We start from the raw sequence: 23,772 nt of genomic DNA on the forward strand, positions 1-23,772 counted from the left end.
GTGACTGATGCAATTTCACCTAATTGTAGATCTATGCACCTTATCTCTTCTTGTTGGCCATATAGCTATAGAAGGAGCTTCCATGCTGTTCCTTCAGTTAAGCAACCGTCCATGGATAGACAAGCACAAGTCCTAATCACTTATGACTTAAGTATATTCAGAAATTGAAGTGTGCTCAGTTGCATTGTGTTTCACAGTAGTCCAAGAGCATACAGTTCATTTAGAACAACACAGGCCCTTTGCTCAATGATTCCGTGCCAACCTTTGGACCTACTGCACAATTATACCGAGCAAATGGGCATGTGTGGTGGCAGGTTGGAGATACCTCTCTGCCAGAGGAGGTGTAAGGCACTTCTTCTCTCCACTCGCCTGCAGGTCACCCTCGCGAAAGGTGTAGCACCTGCTTAACCCCCCTCCCCCCACCAAATCAGGGTCACGTGAAGCCACGGGAGCAGGTGGTGGATGGTCGTACGAGCAGCTGATGCACGTCACAAGTCCTGGTTATGCGACCACTGACGCCAGGCAGACAATCTCTGAAGAGTATTGGTAATGGGTGGGGCCACCCGTTTTGTAAAAACACTGCTCAGAAGAAGGCAATGGCAAACCACTTGTGTAGAAATCATGGTCATGGCAAGACCATGATTGTCACGTCATGCGACACAGTACATAACGAAGGGACGATATGCCCGTGTAATACACACAACCACTCTGTGATTGAAAGATGGCGAGATGTCTGGTTGCTGTATCCATTCTGGCTCCAACTAATGGTGTGATTGTTCATCCTTTACATCTTTCTCAAGATCACAAGACACTGCTAGATAATAAGAGCTGCAAGTAATGCAAGCCTACCTCACTAGTGGCAGCAGATACGCTCTGCAGCTGGTGCTTATTGCGTGCTGTGTTGTCATCTGCTATGGCCAGCCAGAGGAGACCACATCAGAAGTGACGGGCAAGGAGAGAGGCAGGCACTTGATCTGGGGAAATTTCATTTAAATTGCTCATCTCCAGTTGATGTAAAGAGTTGCAGTATAGATCTACCAAAAGGATTTTGGCCAGCAAGTATGTAGCAAAGGCATCGATGGAGTACGGCCTGGTATTCGTGCAAGGCCGAAGGTGAAGCTTTTCAGGCCATTTCTCCCACCGATTCTGCTTTCAAACATTGGATCGCTGGAAAATAAACGAGATTACCTGCATCTGAGATTGAATTAGGGAGAGATGAGGGATAGCTGCGTGCTCATCCTGATGGAAAAGTGGCTCCAGGATACCACCCCTGAAGTGTACACCCAGCTTGAGGATTTTGTCTCTTTTCACACAGACAGAATTCCTGCGATGTCTAGCCAGACTCACGTTGGCAGTGTATGTATCTATGATAATGAGAACTGGTGGAAATCCTGGTACGTCAGAAGCACTCGAGCAGTATGAGTGGAAAGAGAAATGAGTGAATGATTTGGGTAGAAGACCGTAAATCAGAACTCGAAGTTATGTTGGACAGGCAATGTCAATTCATGCCTGACACCAGAATAGGTATTCTGCTCTCTGCTCGAGGAAAGAGGTTACCAGATGTGCTCAAAGTCTCTTTGAACTCCCCGACTGGTTCAGGGAAATCCTGGCCCGTGACTGTTCAAAGTGGAGAAGAAACATTTGGGATGGCAGGGAAAAACACAAGGCTGTACGAGCAGGAGGAATGGATCGCCTCACAAACTATCCACCTCCAACCCTGACGTCCATCTCCTGCCCCCATCTCTGGTTGGTCTCCAATTCCCACACTGGCTTCATCAACCATTTCAGAGCCCGTTGGACCAGAGTGGGAGTAAATCATCCTCGATTCCCGGGACTTCCCTGGAGAAGACCACTGTTTGAAAAGAATTAGTTCTCCAAGGGTTTCAGCTCACTTTATGTGGTGCTGACACCGCCAAAAGAACACAAGTTTCAAAATGGATTTCATAAGTTCAAGGGAGACATGAAGACATAATGTCTCCTCCACTGTTCAATACTCCTGGCTGATCTTATAATGAAAACCCACTTTTCTATACTAACCTTGCACTTCTTTATTCCCTTAACCTGTAAAAACCCATCTCTGTTTGTCTTCAACAATACATAAAGGAGCTGGAGGAATTCAGCAGGTTAGGCAGCATCTACGGAAGGGAAGAGGATGGTTGATGTTTTGTGTCGATGGGGTGGAAAGAAAGAGGGGAGATAGTGAGTATGAAAAGGTGGGGTAGAGGTGGCTCCAGGTGAGGGAGTGATGGGCTGATGAGGGAGCGAGCAGGGTGGGAATGATGCAAGAAGCTGGGAGCTGATAGGTGGAAATGACCCAAGAAGATAGAATCTGATAGGAGAGAACAGTGGATCATGGAATAAAGGGAAGGAGGTAGAAGAAGTGTGTGAATAATGGGCGAATGGAGAGGATAGGTGGATTAAATCATTGAAAATTTATAACTTTTCAAAATGAATTTTCAGTGCATGTAATTATAGCAATATTAAACTTTCAATCTGGTGAGATTTACTCTGTTTGCTAACACGTCCACTTACTGCCCTCTAGTGGCCAGCCTATTCCTAGAGTTGAATATACCGAAGAAGAAGTTCGAACCTGGGGAATGGTGTTCAGAGAGCTGACAAAGCTTTATCCAACTCACGCATGCCAAGAGTACCTGAAGAATTTCCCCCTCCTAACCAAGTACTGTGGCTACAGAGAGGATAATATCCCTCAACTGGAAGACGTGTCTGCATTTTTGAAAGGTATTTGACAGCATTGGTGGTTCAGGGGTAGAATTATTGCCTACAAAAAGGGAGACTATGCCATAATAACTAGGACATCTTCAAAGAACGATGCCTCAAAAAGGTGGCACCCATCATTAAGGACCCCATCACCCAGGTCGTGCCCTGTTCTCATTGCTACCGTCAGGAAGGAGGTTAACACAACGATTCCGGAATAACTTCTTCCCCTCTGCCATTAGATTTCTGAATGGACATTGAACCCATGAATATCACTGCTTTTTAATTGTTATTTATGCACGGTTTAATTCATTTTCTCCCCCTATTATTATGTATGGCACTACTGGCTGCCACAAAGACAACAAATTTCATGACATGCACCGGTGATATTTAACCTGATTCTGATTCTGACCCTGACCCGCGTTCATTTCCTGCTTGGTGCAAGTTGTGCGGTGACAACATTGTTGTGATTGCGGGGATTTCAGCTGCTTTCCGGGGGTGTTACCTTGGTGCAGCGGGTACTGTGGCTGTCTCGCAGTGTCAAAGATCTGGGTTCAGAACCCACCCCCGGTACTGTCTGAGTGGGGTTTGCTCCCTGTGGCTAGAGTCACAAAGTTTGTTATTCTACAGCAGCGGTATAGTGGAAAACATACAAAATCATTATAGGTTACAATAAAAAATAAAAAAAATAAATTGTGTGAATGAGGAATAATAAGATAGTGTTCATAGGTTCTTGGGATCATTCAGAAATCTGATGACAGAGGGGAAGAAGCTGTTCCTAAAACACTGAGTGTGGGTCTTCAGGCTCCTGTACCTCCTCCCTGATTATAGTAATGAGAACAGAGGATGAGAGTCTGTCGGTAATGATGGCTGCTGCTTTCTTGAGTCATTGCCTCTCGAAGACATCCTCGATGCTGGTGAGATTAGTGGCTATGACGGAGATGTCTATAATCCTCTGCTGCTCTTTGTGATACTGTGCAATGGAGCCTCCATACCAGGCCGTGAAGGAACCACAAACACCAAAGATTCTACATTTGCAGGAAATCCAGGGCAACACACACAAAGTGCCGGAGGAACTCAGCAGGTCAGGCAGCATCTGTGGAATTGAATAAACAGTTGATGTTTCGGGCCAAGATCCTTCTTCAGGACTGAGAAGGAAGGGGGAAGATTGCAGAATAAAAAGGTGGGGGTGGGGAAGGAGACTGAGCTAGAAGGTGAAAGGTGAAGCCAGATGGGTGGGGGAGGGGAGATGAAATATGTAGCTGGGAGGTGATAGGTAAAAAAGACAATAGGCTGGAGAAGAAGGAATCTGATAGGAGAGGAAAGTGGACATTGGAGAAAAGAGGTGATCCAATTAGCCAGAATGCTCTCCAAAGTATAACTGTACAAATCAGCTGGGGTCTTTGGTGACATAGCAAATCACTTGAAATTCCTTACGAAGTATAATTACTGATACGCCTCCTTCAGGATTGCAGCAATATGTTGGGCGCAGTATAGAACCTGGTCTTCCTGCTGCTCTGGTTTCTACTCTCATCCTGAAGACCTGTGCATTAGTAGATGAACTGGACCACTGTAAATTGTCCCTAAGGTGTGTAGCTGAATCTGGAGGAACGTAGGGAATTTGGTCGGAATATGGGGAACATTAGATTAGGTTATGAGGACACTCAGTCCTCGTTTATTGTCATTTAGAAATGCATGCATTAAAAAATGATACAACGTTCCTCCAGAATGATAACACAGAAACACAAGACAGACCAAGACTAAAACTGACAAAACCACATAATTATAACATATAGTTACAACAGTGCAAAGCAATACCGTATTTTGATAAGAGCAGACCATGGGCACGGTAAAAAAAAGTCTCAAAGTCCCGATAGCCCCAACATCTCACGCAGACAGTAGAAGGGAGAAACTCTCCCTGCCATGAGCTTCCAGCGCTGCAAACTTGCCGATGCAGCATCCTGGAAGCACCTGACCACAGTCTGACTCTGAGTCTGTCCGAAAACTTCGAGCCTCCGACCAGCCCTCCGACACCGAGCACCGAGCACCGTCTCTGCGGAGCACTTCGACCCTGGCCCCGGCCGCCAAGAAACAGGCAAAGCTGAGGATTCGGGGCCTTCCCCTCCGGAGATTTCGGATCACACAGTAGCAACGTCAGCGAAGCAGGTATTTCAGAAGTTTAACCAGATGTTCCTCCGTGCTCTCATGTCTGCCTCTATCAAATCAGAATTGTGCACGGCCTCCTACTTGACAGATAATAGATATTCATCACCGGAGAGGCCGCGCGCGCTGCATCGCGCCGCCATCTTCTCCTCCTCCCAGTATGGGATTGATGTGGGATTGGTCAAGTGCATTCTCGATGGGCTGAAAAGCCTCTCTTCATGCTGTAACTCCTTATGACTCACTGAGAAAAATGTGTATTTAATATTTCAATGATATTTGAGTAATGTGTGTATATAATATAGTTTGATTCTCGTTTGTTCAAATCATTCATTATGGGTTGTATATAAAAATACATGAATATCATATGTCATCACACTATCATGTGATATGTGCATGCCTTGCTTAAAAGTGAACTCGAAGTTAGACCCGCATTCTCGGACTCCCATCTCTTCCTTTCAATTAGTTTAATGTTTTGAAGTTACATAACATAACAAAAAACACCAACCAATTTGTGATAGCCCAAATGGCCTAAATATTAAACCCACTTACACAACTGGACTTTTGTCATCCATCTCACCTGCTCCTGAGGTCTCTAACTACTCACTTCGCTATACCTGAGGTTTGCTCTCTGACCCCAAAACCCAAACCAGACAGGTGAGTGGATTGGAGCGTGGACTGGGAAGTTGTAGTTTCTTGGGTAACATAGAACAGACCTGTGTATATTAATGTGATATCAATTATTTTAACACAATTTCTCCCAGAAATGAATATGCTTACTAATAATTGCAAATTATCTCAAGTAAATCAAGCTGTTTTTTTTCTGTCTCAACTGCAGTATGTTTTGAAGTTCATTCCCAAAATTAGGGTCTTATTAATGGCTGGTTTATGGATTTCCTGTTAATAGACTGAATTTAACAAGCTGTTTCACATCTGAATTTTCCAGAACGATCAGGCTTTGTGCTGCGGCCAGTGGCTGGATATTTGTCCCCAAGAGACTTCTTAGCTGGACTAGCTTTCCGGGTTTTCCACTGCACCCAGTACGTGCGCCACGGATCCGATCCTTTCTACACTCCAGAGCCGTGAGTTCCTGTTTACCTGACCAACCTATATACCAAGTCTTAATGAAACTCTTCACAACATAGCTTAGGTTATTGATGAATATTATATTTTGCTTTTGGCAATGATTAATTTCAGAAGTATCAAAATATTACTGTAACTTAAACCAATCTTTGTATTTTGCAATCGTTAGAGTTAAACTTTAACAGTATTTGATATGTTACATCTTGATATGTTCCAGTCCTGATGTGTAAGAGTTAAAGCAGTGTTTTTAGGCATCAATATTTTCCAAATTTCCTGTTTGCTCAACAAATTATTACCTATGTTGGCTGGTGATTAAATTTTGGGATGAAATTCCATTGGAATTAGTGATGATCTTGTGATCGCAAATCCATTACTGAAAAGCAGGTCAGTGTGTAATTATTTCTGTTCTAATGCAGAGTTGGTGATAAGTCTTTCAGATGGAACTTTGTTAAAATCTTGTTGTTCAGCTCCCTCCTTCAATCAAGAGGAGAGTTGATAGAGGTACACAGAATTATGAGGGGTATTGATAGGGTAAATGCAAGTAGGCTTTTTCCACTGAGGTTGGGTGGGACTACAACCAGAGGTCATGTGTTGAGGATGAAAGGTGAAAAGTTTAAGGGGAACATGAGGGGAAACTTCTTCACTCAGAGGGTCGTGAGAGTGTGGAATGAGATGCCAGCAGAAGTGGTGCACGCGATTTCAATTTCAATGTTTAAGTGAAGTTTGGATAGGTACATGGATAGCAGGGATATGGATGGCTATGGTCCCAGTGCAGGTCATTGGGAGTAGGCAGTTTAACTGGTTCAGGATGAACTAGATGGGCTGAAGAGCCTGTTTCTGTGCTGTACTTTTCTGTGACTAAGAATTCATGAGATGGTTCAGTAGGATAAATACAGAGTACATTTTGTAGTATATTTAATTGTAAAATGAAATTATAGAATGCATAGCAAAGATGATGATCATATGTGTATGCTAGTGTTCGTTCAGCTGAGTTAAAAAAAAGTTGTCAGGACCCACATCCTAGTACTTCTCCTGGTGCCTTGTAGATTATAGCACATTAGATTTTCATCAAAGTACTTTTTAAACAGGGAAACACAGAAAATATAGAACAGGAACAGGCCCTTCAGCCCACAATGTCTATGCTGACCACGATGGCAATTTAAACTGATTGCCTCTGCCTGGCCACAGTCCTCATCCCTCTATCGTGTCTGCCTCGAGGCCTCTTAGATATTACTATTCTTACCCTCCATACCTGTCCCTCTCTCCCCTGCGGTCACTGCTCGTTTCCCTCTCCCACCCAGTCATTGTCCCATTCTGTCCACATTCTCCACACTCAAGACTTTCAAGACTCTCTGCTTCCTCAATACTACTTGCCCCCCTACCTTCCTTCATATTATCCGCAAATTTGGCCACAAAGCCATCAATTCTGTCATCCAAATCATTGTTATAATGTGAAAAGAATCGTTCCCAACACTGACTCCTGTGGAACTCCAGTAGTCACTGGCAATCAATCAGAAATGGCTCCTTTTATTCCCACTCTTTGCCTCCTGCCAGCCACCAATCTTATATCCATACTAGTATCTCTCTTGTAATGCCACGGGCTCTTGTAGCAGCCTCATGTGTGGCACCTTCCAAGTATGCAACATCCTCTTGTCTTTGACTTTCCTTGTCAACCATAGTTGCTTTGGCCTCCCTTTAGAATACTTCTTCACCTTTTGGATGTTTCTATCCAGCACCTTCAGAATTTCCCCCAGGTCTCTAATGAAATCTGGTTCATTACACCCAATCCGGAATTTCTTTTCCTTGAGTTGGCTCAACCACGAGCTGCTCTAAAATGCCATCTTGTAGGCATTCTACAGAGTCTATCTCTTGAGATCCCACACCAACCTGATTTTCCCAATCTACCTGCATATTAAAATCCACCCTATCATAACATTGCCCTTTTGACATGCTTTTTCCATCTCCCATTGTAATTTGTAGCCCACATTCTGGCTACCGTTCAGAAGCCTGTATATAACTCCCATCAGGATCTCTTTACACTTGCAGTTTTTTAACTCTACCCACGAGGATTCTACATCTACTAATCCCATGTCACCTCTTTCTAAGGATTTCATTTCGTTTTTTACCCACTGAACCACCCAGCCCCTCTACCTACCTGCTTATCCTTTCGATACAAGGTGTGTCCTTGGATGTTAAGCTCCTAACTTCTTTCAGCCATGACTCAGTGATGCCCGCAACATCACACCTGCCAATCTCTACCTGCGCTACCTTATTCCACATACTGCGTGTATTCAAATTTAACACCTCCAGTCCAGTAGTCATTGCCCTTTTGATTTTTGTCCCCATGTTACACTTCAATTCATCCAACTGCAATTTTGTCCTGTCATCTGCTTGTCCTTCCTGACGGTTTCAGTACACACTGCCTCTGTTTGTAAACCTACTGCCCCATCCTCAGACCTATCTCTTTGCTTCCCCTACCAAGTTAGTTTAAACCAGGGGTTCCCAATCTGGGGTCCACAGACCCCTTGGGTAATGATAAGGGTTGATGGCATAAAAAAGTTTGGGAACCCCTGGTTTAAGCCCTTCTTTATCTTGCCTGGTCAGTATCGCCATGACAGGCCTGCACCGGCAATGTATAAAGGTTCAGATAGCATCCATAAACAGGTCTCCAGAGATCCCGGGGCAATGCAACCTGTTAAACTGGGTCCGTACATCCAGATTTATTCAAAGGGTCGTGGAATGCCATTTTTCTTCAGCTCTGGTGGAAATGCATTCTGCATGGGGGGGGGGGTGCCATCTTTGAGAAGGGGTGATGATGAGGCAGCTCCCTGAATACGGCAGTCCGTGAGAGAAAGATACTTCCAGTTTTGTCATCTGTTGCAGATGGAACAGCAAGCTCTCTGCTGGAGGAGTTCTGTGGCTGAGCATCTTCAAAGTTCAAAGGAAATTTCTTACCAAAGTACGAATACTTTGGATGCTGAAAGTTTGATGACATGCTGGAAGGTGATCAGATCTAGAATACGGTCTGTGTCTTACTACTGCACCAATGAGTATTCTGACTCACTGATGCTGAGTTGAGTTGAGGCATTCATCAGTCAGGGTCAAACATGGATATTGCACACTAGCTGTCTAGACAGGGCAGTATGAAATGGAGAGCAGGCTGTTGCCCGTGCAGCAGGCTCCTCCTCTCCACACATCTGATGAATCCAAAGCAACAGCAGAGACCAATACAGTTTGGCACCAGCAGTGTCACAGGGGCTGCCAGTCAGTGTTGAACTCAACATAGGATGGTCTTAGGGACTCCAGCTCTGGATTTTTCCCTTGGACCTTACTCGCGAAGCCTTCCCCATGAGTGGGTGTAGTCACAAGGCAGTGGAGGTTTGAGAACAGAGTTTTCCTTCCAGATGAGCTGCCAACCACAGCTGAAGAGCCCTATGTGTCCAAAACTCATGAATGTATTGATAACATTCTTGTACTATGAAGGTAATTCCTACAGTGCCAAGTTTTGAGTTTACAGGATAGAAACTGTTCAGTGAACTACTGATTCACGTTTGTGTTTCTGCCTCCTCCACAATTTTTCGATTACCAGAAACAGGTTTTCTTCCCCAGGTGTTTACCTCATCTCCCCACTAATGTTCTAGTGTTGTTAGCTGGAACTGCTTCTCATTTCGTGTTCTCACCAGCCCTTCCGTTAGATTCTGTTGAGTGACTGAGTTCCTTGTCCGGTTCTTTCCTCGTCTGCAGGGTCTCCGTGTGGCTGTCTCCTTCAGCCTTGTCCATTGTAAGGAAAGGAATTCTGGCCTGTTTAATTTCTCTAAAAGCTTGCAACCTCTTACTTGATGCAATAACTTTGGAGTAAGGACACAGTGCTAGAGGAAAATTCTGCCCGTTGGTGTTTTTTATCAACTGACTTTTTAAAAAATCTTTTGTGTGATGTGGAAGCAGAGAGAGAAAATTGAGGGGTTCAAACATAGAGTCATAGAAAAGTACAGCACAGGAACAAGCCCTTCGGCCCATCAGGTCTGTGCTGAAACATTTTAACTTCTTATTCCCATTGACCTGCACTGGGACCATAGCCCTCCAAACCCCTGCCATCCATATACTGATCCAAAATTCTCTTAAACATTGAATTCGAGCTCACATGCACCACTTGTACTAGTGAAGAAGTTTCTCCTCATGTTCCCCTTAAACTTTTTACCTTTCACCCTTAACCCATGACCTTTAGTTGTCGTCCCACCCGACCTCAGTGGGGAAAAAGCCTGCTTGCATTTACCCTCCCTATAGCCCTCATTAGTTTGTATCTCTCTATTTGTATAGACCTCATTAGTTTGTATCTCTCTATTTGTGTAGACCTCATCTTTAGAACAAACTGTTGCAGCTTTATCAGTTATTAGAATGAGAATCAAAATCAGGTTTAATATCACCGGAAACAACAGGAACTCTGCAGATGCTGGAAATTCAAGCAACACACATCAAAGTTGCTGGTGAACGCAGCAGGCCAGGCAGCATCTGTAGGAAGAGGTACAGTCGACGTTTCAGGCCGAGACCCTTCGTCAGGACTAACTGAAGGAAGAGTGAGCAAGGGATCCCTTACTCACTCTTTTTTTTATTTCAAAATATACTTTATTCAAAAATAAATATATACAATAAACCATTCAATAACTTTTCATCCTTTACATACGTTTCCATTATACTTGGTACATATCCGTATTTATAGCCACCCACGTGGCACTCCAGTAGTTCAGCTTACCATATCATTGTTGAGGGGTATACTCCCCGCCCACCGACCCCTCCCACTCCCACGGGTGGAGAAACCTATACTGTGGTCCTTCCCCACCGGGCCCTTGCGGTGGCTGCACCGAGTTTCAGTGCGTCCCTCAGCACGTACTCCTGCAGCCGAGAATGTGCCAGTTGGCAGCATTCTCCCACGGACATCTCCACGTGCTGGTAGATCATCAAGTTTCGGCCGACCAAAGAGCATCTTTCACCGAGTTGATGATCTGCCAGCAGCACCGGATGTTGGTCTCCGTGTGCGTCCCCGGGAACAGCCTGTAGATCAGAGAGTCCTCTGTTACGCAGCTGCTGGGGATAAAACGTGACACTAGCCCGTCCATCCTCCTCCAGACCTTCTCTGCGAACTGACAGTGTGCAAAGAGGTGGGTCACAGACTCCTCCTCACTGCAGTCCTCCCGTGGGCAGCGGGGTGCGGAGACGACGTTCCGTCACTCTTCCTTCAGTTAGTCCTGACGAAGGGTCTCGGCCTGAAAGGTCGACTGCACCTCTTCCTACAGATGCTGCCTGGCCTGCTGCGTTCACCAGCAACTTTGATGTTGTTGCTATCACTGGCATATGTCGCGAAATTTGTTAACTTTGTGGCAGCAGTACAATGCAATACATGATAAGTATAGAAAAAAAAACTCTGAATTATGGTAAGTATATATATAAAATAGTTAAATAAGTAGTGCAAAAACTGAAATAAAGAAGTGGTGAGGTAGTGTTCACGGGTTCAAAGTTCATTCAGAAATCGGACGGCAGAGGGGAAGAGCTGTTCCTGAATCACTAAGTGTGTGCCTTCAGGCTTCTGTACCTCCTTCCTGATGGTAGCAATGAGAACAAGGCATGATCTGGGTGATGGGGGTCCTTAATGATGGACACTGTATTTTTTGAGGCATGGTCTTTTGAAGCTGACCTGGGTACCACGAAGGGTAGTGTCCATAAGGGAGCTGACAGAGTTTACAGCTCCCTGCAGCGTACTTCGATCCTGTGCATTAATCACCCAGCCCCCAACTCTCACCCCCCCCCCACCCGGTACCAGACGCTGATGCAGCTAGACAGAATCAGTATTATTGTTGTTGTTGTTGTTCGTCCTTCGTAGTCGAAGATGACCATGGCTTCAAAGTCAAATGGGAGATTTGTGGCTGTGGGTCCGGAGGTGACTGATGAGGCCAATCCGTGCCCTGAAGGCTCGCCCACATGTAGGACACAAGTGGGTGGATGCTGTCGTGGCAGTGGATGCTGCTCGGGCCTTGCGCACAGCACGCTTTCGTTGCGCCTCGATGATGCGCCTGACTTCAGCTGCACGGGCTCCTGTGGTGATCTTGCTGCGCCAAGCTGGACGGTCGAGGGCAAGCATCTCCCACGTGTTGATGTTAACACCCAGGCCTTTGAGGGACGCTCTCAGGCAATCTTTGTAACGTTTCTTCTGCCCCCCGACTGAGCGCTTGCCCTGACACAGTTCTCCGTAAAGCAGCTGCTTAGGCAATCGGCTGTCTGGCATTCTGACCACATGTCCAGCCCACCTGGCTTGGGCTTTCAGCAGGAGGGTGTAGACGCTGCAGAGCCCAGCTCGTTCCAGGATTTCCATGTCGGGGACTTTGTCCTACCACCTGATGTGGAGGAGTCTGCGGAGACAGCTCAGGTGAAAGTGGTTGAGCTGTTTGGCGTGTCTGCTGTAGACAGTCCAGGTCTCGCTGGCGTAAAGGAGGGTGGTAAGGACCACTGCACAGTAGACCTTCAGCTTGGTGGTAAGGCTGAGTCCTCTCCGCTCCCAGACGTTCTCACGGAGTCTCCCAAAGGCGGCGCTGGCTTTGACAATCCTGTTGTTGACTTCAGCGTCTATGTTCACTGCGCGAGAGAGTATGCTGCCCAGGTAGGTGAAGTTGTCGGCTGCCTGGAGGTTCTGGCCCTTCACCGTGATGCGCGGCTCCTGGTATAGCTTTCCTGGGGCAGGCTGGTACATAACTTCGGTCTTTTTGGTGCTGATAGTGAGACCGAAGTTGTCGCAGGCTTGTGAGAAGCAGTCCATTTCACGCTGCATCTCCTGCTCTGTGCTGGCGTTGAGTGCGCAGTCATCAGCAAACAAGAAGTCTCTGATGACAGTCTCTTGCACCTTTGTAACTGCCTGCAGGCGCCTAAGGTTGAACAACCTGCCGTCAGTCCTGTATCTGACGTGGATTCCTTCTTCGTAGTTACGAAAGGCATCTGTCAGCATGGCAGAGAATACCATACTGAACAGAGTCGGGGCAAGAACCCAGCCTTGTTTGATGCCATTTGTCACTGGGAAGGCCTCCGACTCGTCGCCATCATCCAGAACTTTCACCATCATACCGTCGTGGAACTGCCGGACGATTGTGATGAACTTGCTGGGGCAGCCAAACTTCTCCATGATCTTCCACAAGCCTTCTCTGCTGACCATATCGAAAGCCTTGGTTAGATCGACAAAGGTCACGAAGAGGTCGCTGTGTTGCTCCTGGCATTTTTCCTGGAGTTGGCGCGCAGCAAAAATCATGTCCGCGGTCCCACGTTCAGCATGGAAGCCGCACTGGCTTTCTGGGAGCAGACCTTGCTCAAGATGTTGGAGAAGGCGGTTGAGCAGGACGCGGGCCAGAATCTTCCCCGCAATGGACAAGAGGGAGATGCCTCGGTGGTTGTCGCAAGACTGGTGGTTGCCTTTCCTCTTGCAGATGTGGACTATGCTGGCATCTTTCAGCTGTTGCGGGACCTGTCCCTTTTTCCACATGGACTGGAAGAGTACAGTCAGCTTTTGCATCATGACAGGGCCTCCTGCTTTGTATACCTCAGCAGGGATTGCATCGGGTCCTGGCGCTTTGCCACAGGAGAGTTGCTTCACTGCCTTCCTGACTTCATCTACTGTGGGGAGGGTGTCGAGGTTCTTGTTGATCTCTACCTGGGGCAAGCGGGCAATGGCCTCGTCGTTGATGTCGGCAGGGCGGTTAAGGACGTTGTTAAAGTGCTCAGCCCACCGATCCAGAATCTGCTTCTTCTCTGTCAGCAGCTGCGTCTCATCTGCGTTGAGGATGGGTGAGGAGCTGGAGGACTGGGGTCCGTATACAGCCTTAAGCGCATCGTAGAAGCGCTTTATGTCGTGGCTGTCTGCATAGCCCTGGATTTCATCGGCCTTCTTGCTGAACCAGCTGTCCTGCATCTCGCGAAGTTTTTTCTCCACCTTTCTTCTTGCGTTGGTAAAGGCATCTTTCTTGGCTAGCGACGTGGGGTCGTTCTGATGCGCTCTGTAATGTTGATGTTTCTCCGTTAGTAGTGCCTGTATTTCTTCATCATTCTCATCGAACCAGTCTTGGTTTCTTCGGGTTGCTTGTCCGAGATGTTCGAGGGCGGTAGTGTAGACAGCGTCTCTGAAGGCTGTCCACTGTCCCTCAACGCTGGTCCCGTCTTCCTGTGGTGTGTCTGGCAGTCTGCCTTCAAGGTCATCGACGAATTCTTCTGCAACCCTGCTGCTTTTCAGCTTGGAGACATTCAACCTCTCTGCAGTCTTCTGCCCTTGGGGTCTTCTCATGGGCAGAATGCGAAGCCTGAACTTGGACACAACGAGGCGGTGGTCGGTCCAGCAGTCGGCACCACACATGGCTCTCGTCACTCTGACATCCATCCTGTCCCTCTTCCTGGTGATGATGTAGTCAATCAGATGCCAGTGCTTCGAGCGTGGGTGCATCCATGATGTCTTCTTACGGGTGGGTAGGCGGAACAGGGTGTTGGTGATGACAAGGTCGTGTGTGGCACATGTCTTGAGGAGCAGAAGGCCGGTGTTGTTACACTTGCCAGTGCCGTGTCTTCCAGTGATCCCTTCCCAGGTTTGGTAGTCTGTCCATACTCTGGCATTGAAGCCCCCGAGAATGATGAGCTTCTCTGACTGTGGGATTGCTGAGATGAGGGCGTCGAGTTCTTCATAGAACTTGTCTTTAATGCCATCTGGGTTGGTCATGGTGCGAGCGTAGGCACTAATCAGCGTAGCACTCTTCTTGTTTGCAAGTGGGAGCTGAAGTGTCATCAGGCGGTCGTTGATGCTCTCTGGGTGCTTGGTGAGTTTATGGGCGAGGTTAGAATTGATGGCAAATCCCACACCTGCTTCTCGACGTTCAGCGCTGCTGCGACCGCTCCAGAAGAACGTGTATCCACCACTACGTTCTGTCAGCTGGCCCTTGTCTGCTAGGCGTGTTTCGCTGACAGCTGCTATGTCCACGTTGTAGCGAGCTAGCTCTTTTGCAACCAGTGCAGTTCTTCTCTCTGGTCTGTCTGCCTTGATGTTATCTCGCAGAGTTCTCACGTTCCGTGTGCCAAGGTTGAGCACCATCACTTTCTTCCGCGTTGGGTTTGAAGTCATGACTTGCGCTTGACTTGGATTAAAGTGAGGGAGAGTTGTGCAGGTCGTCAGCCTCACTCTCTCGTCCCGGCCTATCTGGACCCAGTGGCAAGACATAGTCGAGACGGCTGGAGATAGGTCAGGATGCAGTGGATGGCCAGCAGTGTTCTGTGTCTCTCACTGTGCCCTCTTAGCGCTTCACGATGCATTGCTGAGAATCGCCTTTCTGCCCGTCGAATCAGTGATGGTTTCTTCCGCGCAGTCCGCCGAATCCAGGCTTCACACGCTAGGTAGACAAGCCCTGAGTGTTGTGGGTCTACGGCAGTTCTTGCGGCGTGCTCGCAAGCCTCCCTACCCATTGTTGGGCATCCTCATCCGCCTTTGCAGCCGTTGGGAGATGTCTCCTCTTCCGCCTGCTCCGCCGTTGGGATGATCACCTGGTGGTGTGGTAATGACACCACCCCCTCACTTGTTTTCGCCCGCTAGCTGCTCCACCTTCGCCGGGTCCTGCAGCTGCTCCCAACCGTACCAGGCGGCGGTGGTCGCGACGAGCGGCAGGCCAGCTCCAGGCCTCGGGCCTCGCCCCCTCCGCCCGCCGCCGCCTCGCCTTATACCTGTATAATAGGTCCAGTGTCAGTTCGGCGGCCTCGGCCGGGTGTCTCGGCGCTCACGGCCCGGTGTCGGCTCGACCTCGGCCGGGTGTCTTGGCGCTCACGGCCCGGTGTCGGCTCGACCTCGGCCGGGTGTGTCAGTATTATAATGTATGTCAGCTCGGCCAAAGCAATCAGTATCTGAGTAACAACCCAATTAGAATAACCTCTACCTTGATAAGCAGTCATTGAACACAGTGTTCTAACTATCTCCCTAAGCATAGTGTGAATGTTCATTACTTGCTGATGACTAATTTGGCTAAAACACCTTGTTCTACAAGTGTACAAAACAATTGCCATTTTATTATGTATTTTACAGGGATACGTGTCATGAGCTGCTGGGACATGTCCCCCTGCTGGCAGAGCCGAGTTTTGCAGAGTTTTCGCAAGAACTGGGTCTTGTGTCCCTCGCTGCATCAGATGAAGATGTGCAGAAGTTAGCCACTGTAAGATTTTAAGGTTCAAAGGTCCATTTATTGTCGAAGTATGTAAGCAGTATACAACTCTGAGATTCGTCTTCTCCAGACAGCCACGAAACAATGAAAACATGGAAAGCGTTCAAAGAGAAACAGTAAACCCCCCACCCCCGCACAAAAAAAGGAACAACAACGTGATCATTGACCCCTCCCTGCACAAAATGCAACAAGAACATCGACCCCAAATTCCCACCCTCCCACAGAAAAAAAATAACACAAGAAAATTGACCCCCAAAACCCCCCTTGCACAATAGGCAACAAGAACATTGACACTAAATTCCCACCTCCCCAGAAAACAACGCAATGCAATAAGAACATTGACCCTGAAAACTTTCTCCTCTCATACAAAACAGAACAAGAACATCACCTCTCCAACCCCCTCCCCTCGTACAAAATGATTCAAGAAAATCAACCCCCAACCCTCTGCCTCGCATATAATGGAACAAGAATATCGACCCCAACCAAAACCCCTCCCCTTGTACAAAATGGAACAAGAACATCGGCCCTCTCCAAACCCCCTCCACTTGTACAAAGCAGAACAAAAGCGTTGACTCCCAGACCCCCACCTCACATAAAAAACTAACACAATGGAAGAAGAACATCCACCTCCAAACACCCCTTCCTCTACACAAAACACAACAAGAATATCGATCCCCATAGCCCCCTCCCCCTCACACAAAAATCCCACATAATCTGAAATTTCATCTTTCTCAGAGGAAAACATTCCATGGTTTTCCTGTAGACTGAGAATATACAGTAAATCCAGAGGCCCATAATCCATTGAAAGTGACATCACAGGTAGATAGGGCCATAAAGAAAGCTTTTGGCACATTGGCCTCATTAATCAATGTATTGAATACAGCAGATGGGATGTTATGTTGAAGTTGTTTCAGACATTGGTGAGGACGAATTAGTAGCATGGTGTGTAGTTTTGGTCACCTACCTAGAGGAAAGATGTAAATAAGTTGAAAGACTACAGAGAAAATTTACAAGGATGTTGCCGGGCCTGGAGGACCTGAGCTGTAAGCAAAGATTGAATAGAAGACAGAGAGGAGATTTAATAGAGGTATACAAAATTTTGAGGGGTAAATGCAAACAGGCTTTTTCCACTAAGGTTGGGTGGGACTACAAGTAGATGTCATGGGTTAAGGGTGAAAGGTGAAAAGTTTAAGGGTGATAGATAAAGACAAGTGGGTGGGGGAGGGTCGATGAAGTAAGAGGCAGGTGAAAAAGAGATTGGGCTGGAGAAGAAGGAATCTGATAGGTGCTGAGAGCAGATTTCTTCTTCTCCAGCCCTTTTCCACTCCATCACCTCCTAGCTACTTAACCCCCCTCCCCCACTCACTAGGCTTCCCTTATCACCTTCTAGCTAGTACTCCTTCCCCTTCCCCCACCTTCTTATTCTGGCATCTTCCCTCTTATTTCTCAGTGCTGAAGACGGGTCTTGGCCTGAAACGTCAACTGTTTAATCATTTCCATAGATGCTGCCTGACCTGCTGAGTTCCTCTAGAATTTTTTGTGTGTTGCTCTGGATTTCCAGCATCTGCAGAATCGCTTTGGGCCTTTCACCCCATGATGATGTACCGACACTAACCTTCTCCCAGATCAATCTCAGCCTTCCCTCTCACATAGCTCTCAATCTTTTCTTTCAGCCATGTGCCTATCTAAAGTGTCTCTTAAATGGCCCTACTGTATCTGCCTCTACCAAATCCCCTGGCAAGAGATAAGACCATAACAAATACCGGCTTTTGGCTCCTCACCCTGTTCCACCAATCAATGGGCTCACAGCTGACCTTTTAGCTCAGCACCACTTTCTTGCACAGACCCTACATTCCTGATCCCCTCGACATCTCTCGAATGCTTTGACTGTCGTATGTGATATTTCCCAACAGGCTGACTTTCCTTCTCTCCTCTCAATCAATAGTGAATAGAGTCACAACAAATGTGAAGTTTATGCACTAATGCATATTCTGGCATTATGTGACACACCAGTGCCTGCAGCTATACTCTTAGACAGGAATTCATTATAATTGAGTCCGAATTCTCCAGATGACCTTTAAAATAGCAAAAGAAGCTACTACAAAGCTTCTGTCATGCAAGGGTTGCCTGCACAGAATTTGCTAGTCCATGAAGCATACTTGTGTCAGTCAACTTCAAGGAGATTTAGAAGAATTTCAATCTGAGTTATTTTACAAAATTACTTTGTCCCATTAATTCTTGTAATACAATATGGATGCGTTTTGTCGAATAATAAAGATCAAAGTAAGTTTATTACGAAGGTACCATATAGGTCACCATACACAACTGCGAGATTCATTTTCTTGCAGGCATCCATAGTAAATTCGAAACCACAATGAAGGACATCATCCAACAGGACAGACAAACAACCAGGGTGATGAAGACAACAAACTGTGCAAATACAAAATAAAGATAAATAATAAATAAGCAATAAATATCAAGAACATGAGATGAAGAGTTCTTGAAAGTGACTCCAGAGGATATGGGAACAGTTCAGTGATGGGGCAAGTGAAGTTATCCCCTTTGGTTCAAAAGTCTGATAGTAACTGTTCCTGAACCTGGTGCTGTGAGTCCTGAAACTCCTGTACCTTCTATCTCAGGGGTCCCTAACCTTTTTTGCACCGTGGACCGGTTTAATATTGACAATATTCTTGCGGACCGGCCGACCGGGGGGGGGGGGGTGTTCAAGTAGGGTTAAACTCACCTCAACATGCCTTTTACAGTTAGGGTTACCTACTTTCTCACTCCCAAATAAGGGACAAAAGTAGCAGTCAAATCCCGGGACACTTTATCCCAGTAAAGACTACCTTGACCATGAAACCTTGCGCGGGCACCTGTGTGTGCATGCGTGACGTACGCATGCACGTACGTGCTGATTCTTTTCCCCCCCAAATCGGTTTTGCCTTCATCTTCCCGATTACACTGTACACACATTATTTCTACTTTATATAGGCTGTGTATTTATCATATCATTCCTGCTTTTACTATATGTTAGTGTTATTTATTTTCGGTTTTATGTGTTAATTGGTATGATTTGTTAGGTTATTTTTTGGGTCTGGAACGCTCAAAAATTTTCCCATATAAATTAATGGTAATTGCTTCTTCGCTTCACGCCATTTCGGCACGAAAGGCTTCATAAGAACGCTCTACCTTAGCGAGGGAAGTATGGGACAAACCAATTTAGCCCAACATACGGGATGTCCCGGCAAATACGGGATGGTTGGCAACCCTATATTCAAGTTCAACAGTGCGTGACAGGGAATGAGGAAAGGTAAATATCATTTCCTCATGGCCCGGTAGCACATGCTTTGCGGCCCGGTTCAGGTCACGGACCGGTGGTTGGGGACTGTTGTTCTATCTAATGGCAGCGGTGAGAAGAGAGCGTGACCTGGGTGATGCTGGATGCTGCTTTCCTGTGACAATGCTCTGTGTGGATGTGCTCAGCGGTGTGGAGGGCTTTACCCATGATGGACTGGGCCATATCCACTAACTTTTATAGGATTTTCCATTCAAGGTCATTGGTGTTTCCATACCAGGCCATGATGCAACCAGTCAATATACTCTCTACCGCATGTCTATAGAAGTTTGTCAAAGTTTTAGATGTCATGCCAAATCTTAGCGACCTTCTAAGGAAGTAGAAGTACTGCCATGCTTTCTTTGTAATGGCTCTTACATGCTGGGCCCAGGACAGGTCCTCTGAAATGATAACGCAGAGGAATTTAAAGTTGCTGACCCTCTCCACCTCTGATCTCCCGATAAGGACCGGCTCATGAACCTGCGGTTTCCTCCTCTTGAAGTCAATAGTCAGTAATCAGCCCCTTGGTCTTGCTGACATAGATTGAGAAGTTGTTGTTCTGGCACCACTCAACCAAATTTTCAGTCTCCCTCCTATATGCCGATATGTCACCACCTTTGATTCAGCCAGTGACAGTGATGTCGTCAGCAGTCTTAAATATGGCATTGGAACTGTGGTTAGCATCACAGTCATAAGTATAAAGTGAGTGGAGCAGAGGTTAAGCACACAGACTCCTGGTTCATCTGTGCTGATGGAGATTGTGGTAGAGATGTTGTTGCCAATTCAAACTGACTGGGGTCTGCAAGTGAGGAAATCAAGGATCCAATTGCACAAGGAGTTACTGAGGCCAAGGTCTTGAAGCTTGTTGATTAGTTTTGAGGAGATTGTGGTATTGAATGCTAATCTGTAGTTGATTTAGACCATCGTGGTGTATGTATCTTTGCTGTCCAGATGTTCCAGAGTTGAGTGAGGAGATAATAAGATGGCATCTGCAGTGGACCTGTTGTGATGGTTGGCAAATTGGAGTGGATTAAGTCACTTCTCAGGCAGGAGTTAATGACTTAGCAGTTAGACTCAATTAAGGTTGTTGCATCCTTGAAAATGATCCATATTTGCAGACATTTTAATTCCACGTCCCAGTCCCATTCCCATTCTGATATGTCTGCCCACGGCCTCCTCTACTGTAAAGATGAAGCCACACTCAGGATGGAGGAAAAACACCTTATATTCCGTCTGGGTAGCCTCCAACCTGATGACATGAACATTGATTTCTCTAACTTCCGCTAATGCCCCACCTCCCCCTTGTACCCCATCTGTCATTTATTTATATACACACATTCTTTTTCTCTCTCTCCTTTTTCTCCCTCTGTCCCTCTCACTATACCCCTTGCCCATCCTCTGGGTCTTTTTCCCCCCATCCCCCTTTTCCTTCTCCCTGGGCCTCCTGTCCCATGATCTTCTCATATCCCTTTTGCCAATCACCTGTCCAGCTCTTGGCTCCATCCCTCCCCCTCCTGTCTTCTCCTATCATTTTGGATCTTCCCCTCCCCCTCCCACTTTCAAATCTCTTACTAGCTCTTCCTTCAGTTAGTCCTGACGAAGGGTCTTGGCCTGAAACGTCGACTGTACCTCTTCCTAGAGATGCTGCCTGGCCTGCTGCGTTCACCAGCAACTTTGATGAGTGTTGCATATTTGCAGCATGATGGTGAGCACAATGGCTTTACAGTGCCGATGATCATCAGTCAGGGTTCAATTCCTGCCGCTGTCTGTAAGGAGTCTGGATGTTACTCCCACGACCACGCTGGTTTCTGCTGGATGCTCAGGCCTCCTCCCACAATCCAACGAAGTACAATTAGCTTCAGGGTTCGTCAGTTGTGGGTGCGTTACGTTGGCACTGGAAGCATGACAACATTTGTGAACATGGCAGCCCCCAGTATAATCCTCAGACTGTGTTGGTTGTTGACGTATTTCACTGTATGTTTCGATCTTTCAATGTCACGAGACAAATAAAACTGAATCTATTCCTTTGTACCTTATGTGATAGTTAAGTGTTTTAAGATCTATAATCAGAACTATCAATTAATTTGTCATGTCTGACAGCTTCCTTATAACAGAGCAATTTAATACCACACTTGATTACACATCCCTTTGAACAAATTACCTTCGTCATTTTAGCTCTGATTGCTCTGTATTTGTGAATGTGGGTGATTGTAAAAGAGCTTGGTAATTATCGCAGTTAGTGATGAATAGACCCAGTGCTCCTAATTCATTGTTATGTCGATTGCCAATGCAGAAAACATGATTGGCACGGTTACTATGACATAACCCTTCTCCTCGGATAGGAGATGCTTTTCTGAAGAGCTGGTCTGTTAAACTGGTGTCTTGTTAGATCATGATGGACAATAAATACCCACCCCCGACCCACCTTGTCACACCAACCGCAAAACAAATTCTGCATGTACAGTATTGAGCAAAAGCCTTAGGCATATATATATATGCCTAATATACTTGTGTGTGTGTGTGTGTGTGTGTGTGTGTATGTATATTTATATATCTATCTATATAAATATATATGTATATATATTTATATAGATATATATAGATAGGTGGGGTGCCTAAGACTTTTGCACAGTACTGTAATAATTTTATGTATTGTATTGCACTGCTGCAGCAAAAAAAAAACACATTTCATGACATTTGTAAGTGATGATAAACCTGATTCTGACATGGATCTGTATTATGGACTGAAAGTGAGAAGGGGGCAGGGGTAGGGGAAGGGGAGCACCAGAGAGACACTCTGTAATGATCAATAAATTGATTGTTTGGAAACAAAATGACCTTGCCTGGTGCCTCAGGGCTGGATGTGTCTGCACCTGCACTAACCCCCATCTGTGGCACTCCTCTGCCACTTGTCCCACACCTCACCCACAGTGCTCCACCCTCGCCATTCTCACGTATAACGTGTGTGTGTCCCAAAACTTTTGCACACCGCTGTAATTGCTTGACATTTTATTGAATTAAAGAAACATTTTTTAATTGACCATAGTCATAGTAATATCTGATTTGTATATCTACAGTGCTATTTCTTTACTGTTGAGTTTGGGCTGTGTAAGCAAGAAGGACACCTACGGGCTTATGGTGCAGGACTTCTATCTTCTATCGGGGAGCTAAAGGCAAGACATAATCTTTTTCCCTAATTGCAATGTCTTTGGAGTGCCTAATCACAGGATTGCAGTTTTACCTGTGACTCCCTCCCACAGCATGCCTTGTCGGACAAAGCTATCGTTAAAACCTTTGATCCAAAGACAACCTGTACCCAGGAGTGTCTCATCACCACCTTCCAGGAAGCCTATTTTTTGTCAGAAAGCTTTGAGGAGGCCAAGGAGAAAATGAGGCAAGTATTTTCTTTCCTTCAAGATCTAGAAGCAATGTTGGACTCATAGAGTCACAGAAGGAGATTATTTTCCCTATTGAGTTCATGGTGGTGCTCTCTTGGACTTAACTAGTCCAATTCCCCAACCCCTTAGTGTTGGCCTGCATGTTTGTTTGCCCTGAATGGCCTAGGCGGTAAATCATAAACATGACAAAATCTGCAGATACTGGAAATGCAAAGCACCACACACAAAATGCTGGAGGGACTCAGCAGGTCAGGCAGCATCTATGGAACTGAATAATCAGTTGATGTTTCAGGCTGAGGCTCTTCTTCTGGACTGGAAAGGAAGGGGTAAGATGCCAGAATAGAATGGCGGGGAAAGGGGAAAGAGGATAGCTAAAAGGTGAAGTTAGGTCGGAAAGGTAAAGGGCTGGAGAGGAAGGAATCTGACAGGAGAGGAGAGTGGACCATAGGGGAAAAGGAAGGAGGAGGGGACCCAGGGGGAGGTGATAGGCACGTGATAAGAGGTAAGAGGTAAGAGGCCAGAGTGGGGAATAGAGAAAGAGGGGAGGGGAGGGAAAAATCTTTGCAATTCTATTTTTGAAAGCCTTTAATGACAATCCTCTAATATATTTCCAAGGCCTTCCTGTGCAACTTCCTTGGAAGTATCGGGACATGGGAATTCATGAAACATTTGTTTGCCCGCAAAGATCCTGTCAGTGATAAGAATTGGATTGTAAAACCATCATAAACCAATCTAAACAATTGTAATTCAAGTCTGGAAGACATATCAGAAAGATGAATATAAAGATTATTGACAATCATATTTTACTCAGTGTCTACAATATCACAATTGTAATACTTCCCATTAGAATGACACCTTT

General features: G+C 46.2%; 1 protein-coding gene across 1 annotated transcript in view; it reads left to right on the forward strand.

The window, feature by feature from the left end:
• tph2 (tryptophan hydroxylase 2 (tryptophan 5-monooxygenase)) overlaps nt 1–23,772 on the forward strand; it is a 47,046-nt gene that overhangs the window by 17,508 nt on the left and 5,766 nt on the right. The window contains exons 5-9 of the mRNA XM_063059603.1: nt 2,543–2,739; nt 5,822–5,957; nt 16,046–16,172; nt 22,593–22,688; nt 22,776–22,913. Of these exons, the coding sequence (XP_062915673.1) occupies nt 2,543–2,739; nt 5,822–5,957; nt 16,046–16,172; nt 22,593–22,688; nt 22,776–22,913 (694 nt within the window). The remainder of the gene's footprint in view (nt 1–2,542; nt 2,740–5,821; nt 5,958–16,045; nt 16,173–22,592; nt 22,689–22,775; nt 22,914–23,772) is intronic.

Source organism: Mobula hypostoma, chromosome 9 (genome assembly GCF_963921235.1).
Source record: "Mobula hypostoma chromosome 9, sMobHyp1.1, whole genome shotgun sequence".
In the NCBI taxonomy this organism is placed as follows: domain Eukaryota; kingdom Metazoa; phylum Chordata; class Chondrichthyes; order Myliobatiformes; family Myliobatidae; genus Mobula; species Mobula hypostoma.